Source organism: Aulonocara stuartgranti (genome assembly GCF_965226115.1).
Source record: "Aulonocara stuartgranti genome assembly, chromosome: 14".
Lineage (NCBI taxonomy): Eukaryota > Metazoa > Chordata > Actinopteri > Cichliformes > Cichlidae > Aulonocara > Aulonocara stuartgranti.
Genome location: NC_138950.1, coordinates 39861932 through 39872372, shown reverse-complemented (window position 1 = coordinate 39872372; position 10441 = coordinate 39861932). Strand labels below are relative to the sequence as shown.

The 10441-nt window shown below is 40.5% G+C and overlaps 1 protein-coding gene across 1 annotated transcript in view; it reads left to right on the top strand.

The window, feature by feature from the left end:
- Positions 1-1542: 1542 nt before the first annotated feature.
- Positions 1543-10441, top strand: part of LOC309688476 (carotenoid-cleaving dioxygenase, mitochondrial-like) — a 19013-nt gene continuing 10114 nt past the window's right edge. Inside the window, exons 1-7 of the mRNA XM_082504258.1 lie at positions 1543-1753; positions 1844-2042; positions 2130-2341; positions 2420-2532; positions 2658-2760; positions 2836-2964; positions 3171-3331. Coding sequence (XP_082360384.1) covers positions 1717-1753; positions 1844-2042; positions 2130-2341; positions 2420-2532; positions 2658-2760; positions 2836-2964; positions 3171-3331 — 954 coding nt within the window. The 5' untranslated portion in view covers positions 1543-1716. The remainder of the gene's footprint in view (positions 1754-1843; positions 2043-2129; positions 2342-2419; positions 2533-2657; positions 2761-2835; positions 2965-3170; positions 3332-10441) is intronic.

Here is a 10441-nt window from a genome sequence, read left to right as displayed (position 1 = left end):
TACCTAGGACACTGACCATATTAGATGGTAAGTCCTGTGTTTAAAAGGATTGTAGCAATTCAATGCATTTCAAAAGCAATAAGAATTGTTTTTATCTGCAGCTCCACTGCTAATGTTTTTTTCTCTGAGGGTCTTTGTGGAGGATTCGGCACAGACATGAGCGAAGATGAAGCAGGATGTGCAGTGAACACAGAACATCTTAGTGTTGGGCCCATTATCATATCACAGTTGAACTCACAGTGTGAAAAACAAGTGAGTGACATTACCTATGAAAAGTCACTGGTTACAGTAGTTTTAAATAAAAACATGGGATGATCCATGATTTGGGCAAATTATGGCAACAGTAGTGTTTCTAATGATTTTGGGAAATAAACTGCACATGGCACACGTGTGCCTGTGGTGTTGGATGCCTTATTACTCCTATGACCCTACAGTTGTTTGCAAGTGTGAAGTTTGTATTTACTCACTGATTTTGGTTTCTAGGTAATTGTGGTGTGGATGCAGGCTCCAGGCGGAGCGAAGAGTTAGACCCACTAAACATGACATTAATACTAATTTTATTCTCTAACACAGGGTTTACTGGGCTGGAGTGAAGTTACTCCGGAGGAGAAGCCCTGATGTTATCTGAGAAATGATCTAACTAACCTTTTCCTTTTTGTTATTCTCCTAGTTCTGATGAGTTGACTCATGGGAGAGACCATGTGTCAAAAGGAGGGATTCCAGGTTTAACATGAAACCTGGAATCCCTGGTTTCACGTTAAACCATGATTTTTCCATGATAATTTTTCCATGGCTTTTTACTGTGATTTGTGGGATTAACGGTTCATGTACAGGTATTAAACCTCTACAAGGGGTACAGACATCTTCAGATAAGGTTTTGATGACCTATAAGTGAAGTTCACTGAACTGAAAGGAAAATGTGGATTGATGTTGGTTAATATGTTTTCCTCCTAGTAAGGAGCTACAGGTGCAGTACCTACTGCAGCACAGTAGGTTTTCTACATTGAAACTTTAAAAACATCATCTTCAAATGTAAAACTTAAAGCTGATTAACAGCAAATTTAAGAAAAGAGAATGCATTTAATATCAGGTGTCAGAATACAGGAAACCTACAAGTCTGCTAGCTTTGTGAGGAACTAAATGAACTTCCATCAGTGACACTCACAGTGTCCTTACTGAAACCAGAAAAAGCAGAGTCATCCTGTTCATGGCTGATTCTTTTGAGTACATTAGTGAAACATGATACGTGACAAGAACACAACAGACGCTCTTTGTTTTTGTGCTTAAGAAAAACCCAAATGTAAAAGACCCCTTTTAGAAAGAAAATATTTTTATATGCAGATTGATTATGTGCATCAGTTTAAAAAAAATCATCCCTCTAAGCCACTCATCCAAGTTCATCTGGTTTCACCATGCTATATATAACCATGCATATTAAGCTTAACTAAAAGAGTCAAAGGAATGATTTGAAAGACTGGACACGGTTATTTGCTGTTTTTTCCAGTCAGATAAAGTGATCATCTGTTACTGCTTACATTTTTGATTGCCATTTGCTTCTGTTTTGCACAGAGTTAAACAAGCATGAAATGTCTGACTGCATCCTCTTTTGCTGTTTCTATGGTACGTGTCAGAAGGACAGTATAAAATCAGGAGTCAGCGTACGAACCAGCAGCATCTCAGAAGAGAGACTAAGCTACAGAAGGCTTAACCACAGCCATGGATACTGTCAAACATCAGAAAAAGAATACTTCAGGTAAACATTAAATGCTACTAGCTGCACACACTAACATTATTTTACTTAAATTATAACAATGTCCTTTCTGATTATGTTTTTTTCCAACAGCACTCAAAAAATCTAAGTCTGTGAAGAACATCAATCATTACACAAATGTACGCGGTCTGCCTTCTATCGAGAAGATTGTGAGCTCAGTGGAGGACACCCCCAGGCCCATCAGCACCCAGATCGTTGGTACAATCCCAGAATGGATCAAAGGAAACTTCCTGAGAAATGGGCCCGGAAAGTTTGAGATCGGAAACCACAAGTGAGTGCTGCGTCTTTGTGTGTTTATCCATTCGCTTCAGACATCATGAAGCTCACTCCCCTCTGCATTGCATCTATTTCTCTCCAGATTTAACCACTGGGTTGATGGCATGGCTCTCATGCACCAGTTCAAAATATCAAATGGGCAAGTGACTTACAAAAGCCGCTTCCTATCCAGCGACAGCTACCAGACCAACAAGGAGCACAATCGCATTGCTATATCTGAGTTTGGGACTGTAACCATGCCGGACCCCTGTAAAAATGTCTTCCAGCGCTTCCTGTCAAGATTTGAATCACACAGTGAGTATCTTGAAGACAAAGCAGCCTGTTGATGCACTTGCTATAGAATAAGTAATTCAAAGCTTTCTTTCCCTCTAGAGCCCACAGACAATGCCAACATGAGTTTTGTGACCTACAAAGGTGACTATTATGTCAGTACAGAAACCAACATCATGCACAAGGTGGACCCTGACACACTGGAGACTGAAAAGGTACCATGAGTGTAATGATATATGTGCAGCTTAAGTTTTAGTGGCACATGTATCAAACTGTAAAAGTAGGTATAGAAGCAATAAAAACTGCAAACCTTTTGTGCCATTGCATTTGTTTCTATTAGGTGGACTGGAGCAAATTCATTGCTGTGAATGGAGCCACAGCACACCCTCATACTGAGCCTGATGGTACGACATACAACATGGGAAATTCCTACACCTCGAAAGGTATTTAAGAAACATCAGATCCATTTCCACACTACAGGTTACGGATCAAAGATCTAACAGTATCTGGCATGACAGGATCATACTACAACATTATCCAAGTGCCACCAACCAAGAAAACAGAAGATGAAACCCTGGAGGGAGCCACAGTGCTGTGCTCGATTCCTTCAGTGGACAAGACCAAACCTTCATACTATCACAGCTTTGGTGAGAAAAAAGTCTCATGCAGTAAAGCATGCACATCTTGAATTTGGGAATAAAAAAAGCACAGGTATCACAATGGAGTGGTACTCTGAGTTGATGCATGGAATGAAAATGATTTAAATCATTGGTTTTCTTATAGTCCTATAGTCTTACTGGAGCTGAGTCCCGCTGCAAAGAATCATAAATAGAAACTTCTCATTTCGTTATAGCAATGTCTGAGAACTACGTGGTGTTCATTGAACAGCCCATCAAGCTGGACCTGCTGAAGATTATGACAGGCAAGCTACGAAGAAAAAGTATCAGTGATGGCTTATTCTGGGACCCCAAACTCAACACAATCTTCCATCTGATCCACAAACACACTGGGAAGGTAGGACTAACTCTAACAGAGTTTCTTTACTGCTTTTTGCCATTCTGTAACCAACTCTGTAAACCCATGTATTCACATACATCATAATCCCATGCACTGATCAGAAGTTGCCCTTGAATTTGCCCCACTCAGAGTATGGCTTAAATGTTCCACAAAGCACTTGGTCACTAGACTACAGCTCTGTGTGAACGTACAGTGGGGCAAAAAAGTATTTAGTCAGCCACCGATTGTGCAAGTTCCCCCACCTAAAATGATGACAGAGGTCAGTAATTTGCACCAGAGGTACACTTCAACTGTGAGAGACAGAATGTGAAAAAAAAAAATCCATGAATCCACATGGTAGGATTCGTAAAGAATTTATTGGTAAATCAGGGTGGAAAATAAGTATTTGGTCAATAACAAAAATACAACTCAATACTTTGTAACATAACCTTTGTTGGCAATAACAGAGGTCAAACGTTTACTATAGGTCTTTACCAGGTTTGCACACACAGTAGCTGGTATTTTGGCCCATTCCTCCATGCAGATCTTCTCGAGAGCAGTGATGTTTTGGGGCTGTCGCCGAGCAACACGGACTTTCAACTCCCGCCACAGATTTTCTATGGGGTTGAGGTCTGGAGACTGGCTAGGCCACTCCAGGACTTTCAAATGCTTCTTACGGAGCCACTCCTTTGTTGCCCGGGCGGTGTGTTTTGGATCATTGTCATGTTGGAAGACCCAGCCTCGTTTCATCTTCAAAGTTCTCACTGATGGAAGGAGGTTTTGGCTCAAAATCTCACGATACATGGCCCCATTCATTCTGTCCTTAACACGGATCGGTCGTCCTGTCCCCTTGGCAGAAAAACAGCCCCATAGCATGATGTTTCCACCCCCATGCTTCACAGTAGGTATGGTGTTCTTGGGATGCAACTCAGTATTCTTCTTCCTCCAAACACGACGAGTTGAGTTTATACCAAAAAGTTCTACTTTGGTTTCATCTGACCACATGACATTCTCCCAATCCTCTGCTGTATCATCCATGTGCTCTCTGGCAAACTTCAGACGGGCCTGGCCATGCACTGGCTTCAGCAGCGGAACACGTCTGGCACTGCGGGATTTGATTCCCTGCCGTTGTAGTGTGTTACTGATGGTGACCTTTGTTACTTTGGTCCCAGCTCTCTGCAGGTCATTCACCAGGTCCCCCCATGTGGTTCTGGGATCTTTGCTCACCGTTCTCATGATCATTTTGACCCCACGGGATGAGATCTTGCGTGGAGCCCCAGATCGAGGGAGATTATCAGTGGTCTTGTATGTCTTCCATTTTCTGATGATTGCTCCCACAGTTGATTTTTTCACACCAAGCTGCTCGCCTATTGTAGATTCACTCTTCCCAGTCTGGTGCAGGTCTACAATACTTTTCCTGGTGTCCTTCGAAAGCTCTTTGGTCTTGGCCATGGCGGAGTTTGGAGTCTGACTGTTTGAGGCTGTGGACAGGTGTCTTTTATACAGATGATGAGTTCAAACAGGTGCCATTCATACAGGTCACGAGTGGAGGACAGAAAAGCTTCTTACAGAAGACGTTACAGGTCTGTGAGAGCCAGAGATTTTCCTTGTTTGAGGTGACCAAATACTTATTTTCCACCCTAATTTACGAATAAATTCTTTACAAATCCTACCATGTGGATTCATGGATTTTTTTTTCACATTCTGTCTCTCACAGTTGAAGTGTACCTCTGGTGCAAATTACTGACCTCTGTCATCATTTTAAGTGGGGGAACTTGCACAATTGGTGGCTGACTAAATACTTTTTTGCCCCACTGTACATAAAAAGTATTTTGAGTGCTCAAATTGAATAAATACCAATATAGATTCCATATTTAGCAAGAAGATGGAGTATAAAGTTTTCAAACAAGGCGGGGGTCACGTGATGCGTCGAGCTGAGCAGACGTGAGTTTATGAGCTCTGCACTGGACAGCTGTAAAATATTGGTATTTTAGCTCATTTTTGCCAACAAGTTGCCTCAAATATCTATATAATGTCTCTAGACGAGTTTTTCGCACACCCTGGATCAAGCAAAAAGAGAGAAATGAGCAAACGTGGAGTCAAAGCAAAAGCTAGCAGTGACCTGGTAGCTAGCAATTGCCCCGAAAAGAAGACCATGTGCGACACTGAGGATGCACTAAGTACACTGCGGGATGACGTGATTGTGGACAAGGTGACTTCTAACATATCTAAGTATATGGATATCAAGATATCCGAAGTCATAAAGCCAATAAACGAGCTCACTGAGAAATTTGACAATCTGATAGAAAGAATGGAAACAGTGGAGCAGCGGGTCTCGGACTTGGAAGATGTCACGGCTACAAATGAGCCACGTATTGCCGCTCTCGAGACCCAGCTTAAGAAGGCCATGGAGCGTCTGGAAAGCTTTGAGAATCAGAGCCGGCGGCAGAACGTGAGGATTGTCGGGTTAAAGGAAGGCGCGGAGGGTAGAGCACCAGTGGAGTTTTTAAAAAAATGGATACCAGAAGTCCTGGGCCTTCAACAGGGTGCCATTACAGTCGACAGAGCCCATCGCACTGGACCACCTATGAGGCTTACCGGCACGGAGGGACCGCGTGCAGTACTGGTCCGGCTTCATTACTACACCGATACACAGAGGATTCTCCAGGCTGCCAGGGCTAAAGGTACCGTAAACACAGAGGCAGGAAAAGTATCCTTCTATCAGGATTTCTCCGCCGAGGTGGCTCGAAAGAGAAAGGAGTCGGCGAATGCGCGTAAAGCTCTCCGAGAGGCGGGGATCAAATATTCCTTCCTTTATCCAGCCATCATTAAAATATTTAACCCCGATGGCACCAGCATCTCCCTCGCGACCACCCAGGACGTCAAGGACTATGTGAGCAAATTGCCAAGACCTAAATAAACTGTTGGTGCACGACAGCGTCATTGTAACGTAAGTTACAAACTCGAGGCTTACAGCATTATAGTATTGATAATGAGCTAAGGTATAGAGACTTTGATTTTTGACATAGACTCCAGTGCAGGGATGTTACGCGTTTGTGGCCCCCCACAGCTGTACTTTAGAGTAGGGTACATCTAGATGTGTAATTTATTTTTTGTTATTTTGTGTTATTTGTGTTGGGGAGGGTTGAGGCTTCCAGGCTTTGTGTTCAGGTTTTGCTGGGAACCAGTGTTCTTGTTTTATGCTCAATTATTTTGGTTAATAGGCTCAGACTGGTTAAATGTAGATTTGGTTAAATATGTAAACAGCACAATATATACATTACTTTTCCTATATGTCAGTTAAGATAAGTACTTAGAATGTTAAAGGGTCCAACAATGTGGTGAAAAAAAAGTCCATTTTAAATTCTCTGAAGAAAGATTTGACTCACATTGCTTTTTTGCAAGAAACCCATTTGACAGATGATGAACACAGAAAATACTGTAGAGAATGGGTTGGTCAAATTTTTTTCTCATCCTACTCCACAAATAAAAGGGGGGTTATTACCCTTATACACAAAAATCTTCCCTTCAACGTTATAGCCACTCACAAGGACAATGAAGGAAGATATATATTGGTTAAAGGGATGTTGCATGGGGAAACTGTTCTCCTAGGTAATATATATGCGCCGAATGCACAGGATGGCGAATTTTATACGGTATTATTTAGTCAATTAGTGGACATAGACTGTGCTAATATAATATTAGCGGGTGACTTTAACTGTGTTTTATGCCCTAAAATGGATACATTTCCCCCACAATCTATCTTGACCAAAAACTCCAAAGCCCTTTGGCAAATTATAAATGAGCTTGACCTTATAGATGTCTGGCGACACTATAATCCACTATCTAAGGAGTACACTTTCCATTCTAACCCTCACTTGTCAGCATCTCGTATAGATTATATTTTTATGTCCAAGTGTATCAGTCAGTTAGTTCAGCAGGTAAATATTGGTCATATAGGTCTCTCTGACCATGCTCCTGTTGTCTTAACCATTCAACCCATGAGACATATTGAGCGCTCTAGGTCTTGGAAGATGACACTGTCTCTTTTGGATGAGAAATTTATACATTTCATAACAGAGCAAACAACAGTATTCTTAGAAATAAATGATAAAGAGGAGATAGACACGAGAACTTTATGGGATAGCTATAAGGCTTACATGAGAGGGATGATTATTTCATACACAAGTCATAAAAGGAAGCAACGATTAATAAGGCAGTTAGAGATCGAGAATAATATCAAAAAGCTGGAGAAACAATACTATGTAACAAAATCAGCTGAAACATTAAGTGAGCTTAATATTGCCAGGACATCTTTGCGTAATTTGATAATGCGAAAGGCTGAAAGAGATGTCCTTCTTGCCAGACAATGGCTTTTTGAATCAGCTAGTAAGCCTAACCGCTTTCTGGCTCGTCTTGCAAGGAATACTCCATCAAGTTCCTTTATCACAGCTATTGTGGATGTGAATGGTGAAAGACAAGTAGGAAACCGTCAGATTAATGAGTGCTTCAGAGAATTCTATACAAACCTATATCAATCTGAGATGGACATAACAAGGCTTAACTCAGGCTTCTTCCTAAACGACTTAGTATTCCCTCAGCTTTCTGAAGATCAGGTAAGCCTGCTGGAGTCACCCATAACAATGATAGAGGTGGATAAAGCTATATCTGCACTCCAGTCAGGGAAATGTCCTGGGGCAGATGGTTTCCCAGTAGAATTTTTTAAGGTAATGAAAATGAAGTTAAATAGTTTATTATTAAGGGTTTTTAATAAAGCATTTGAAGAATCGAAACTCCCAGAATCTATGTACCAGGCTAATATAACATTGATAGCTAAAAAAGATAAAAATCCAGAGTCATGCTCATCTTACAGGCCTATTAGCCTTCTTGGTGCTGATAATAAGATACTTTCAAAGATACTGGCTCTTAGGCTAGAAAAAGCAATGTGCTCTATCGTGCATGCTGATCAGACAGGTTTTATTAAGGGGAGGAATTCTTATAATAATACTCGATGCCTATTTAATATTATTCATTTTTTAAATTTTCATCAGATCCCTGGGGTTGTTGTTTCTATGGATGCCGAAAAGGCATTCGATAGAATTGAATGGGAATATATGTTTGAAATAATGAGAAGATTTGGGTTTGGAAAAAACTTTCTGGGGTGGATCAAAATTATATACAAATCGCCAATAGCATCTGTGTTAACTAACGGCTTGTTATCTTCCCCATTTTCACTGAGCAGAGGTACAGCACAAGGTAGCCCATTGTCACCACTATTATTTGCTTTGGCCATCGAGCCCTTGGCCATGGCCATTAGACAAAATCCAAGTGTTCTTGGAGTTAAAATTGGGGATAGACAACATAAAATTCTGCTTTATGCAGACAATATTCTTCTGACACTGACTGACCCGGTTAACTCTTTACCCGTTCTTATTAGGTGCATCAAGGATTTTGGTCTTATATCTGGATACAAAGTAAATTTTGATAAATCTGTTATAATGACTTTGTGTAGTGGAGGGGATAATGAACCTTTATATGTTAAACCCTTTCATTGGGCACCATCAGGTTTTGTATATTTGGGAGTTAAAGTTACACCAAATGTTGGACACTTATATAGAGAAAATATTAATGGAATGGTTCAAGATCTTCGGGAGATGCTGACAAGATGGAGATCACTTCCGATATCATTTTTGGGAAGAATAAATCTCATTAAAATGGTAATCCTACCGAAAATATTATATCCCACAGGCATGTTGTTTGCAATCTTGAAATCAGAAGATATTAAAGTAATTAACAAGGCTATGGTGGATTTCATTTGGGCAGGAAGAAAACCCAAAATTAAATTGGAGACACTACAGTTACTGAAAGATCTGGGCGGGTGGGGAGTGCCAAACATAGAAAATTATGTCCTCTCAATACAAGCGAGGATTCTTTCTTCCTGGATACATGAACATTCTGATCTGCCATGGCTAAATATTGAGGAAGTATTATGTAAACCATCCTCACCTGTTAACTTCTTAGGGAAACGTCTAAATGACTTACCTCACGTAATAAAGCATAACCCACTGATATATAATGCTATGTGGACGTGGGGAAAACGGAGAAAAATTTTTAACAGTAGTCTTCCGTTTAATATCTTGTCAACGTTTATAAATAATCCAGACCTTCTGCCACAAAACATAGGGTCAAGCTTTGTGGGATGGCATAAAGTAGGTGTAAAGAGGTTTTATGACCTCTTTAAACATGGTGAGTTTAAATCATTTGAATCCTTGAAGTCCCAGTATTCTATGTCAAAGACTGAGTTTTATAAGTATTTGCAATTGAGAAATTATGTGTTAAAAAATGCTAAAACATTACGAATCTCAACTGCCTCTTTTCGGTTGGAGAAATTTTTTCTGGATAATAGGGAGCATAAACATTTTGTATCAAAGTTTTATTCCGAGATTTATGCCCTAATCGTGGATAAACTGGCATGGTTGAGAAAATCTTGGGGGACGCTGCTTAAATGTCAAATAGATATACAGGCATGGGACAAAATCTTGCTCCTTCCATCCAAAATCTCTGTTTGTAACCGATTTAAAGAACTGCAGTACAAAATTTTGCACAATGTGTATATTTCTCCATATATTTATAGTAAGTATAATATGGGAATATCTCCAAACTGTCTCAAGTGTAAGGTCAGAGTGGGCACTAGATTCCACTGCTTGTGGGAATGTGCTATTATTCAGTCATTTTGGAAAGAGGTCTGCGCCAATATTAGTACAGCCATTGGTCATCAGGTGACAGAAAACCCATTAATGTGTATATTGGGATATATTCCTGTCTCACTGGTACAACATGAGCATGTAATTCAGTCACTGTTAATGTTGGCCAGGAAAAGCATTATGTTGAGATGGGTGGGGGCTGAGCCTCCCTCAATTTCTCTATGGAAGTCGCTCATCATTGAAGTTATGACTCTGATCAGGCTGGGACATTATATTGATGGGAGCTCCCGAATTTTTGTGGACAAATGGAAGAGACCACTGGAAGCACTGGGAGTAACCTATAAACTGGATCCTAGAGGACAACAGTTATGGACATAATGTTGTAATATTCTAGTGCTGTGTAGTGTTATTATTTTGGATGTGA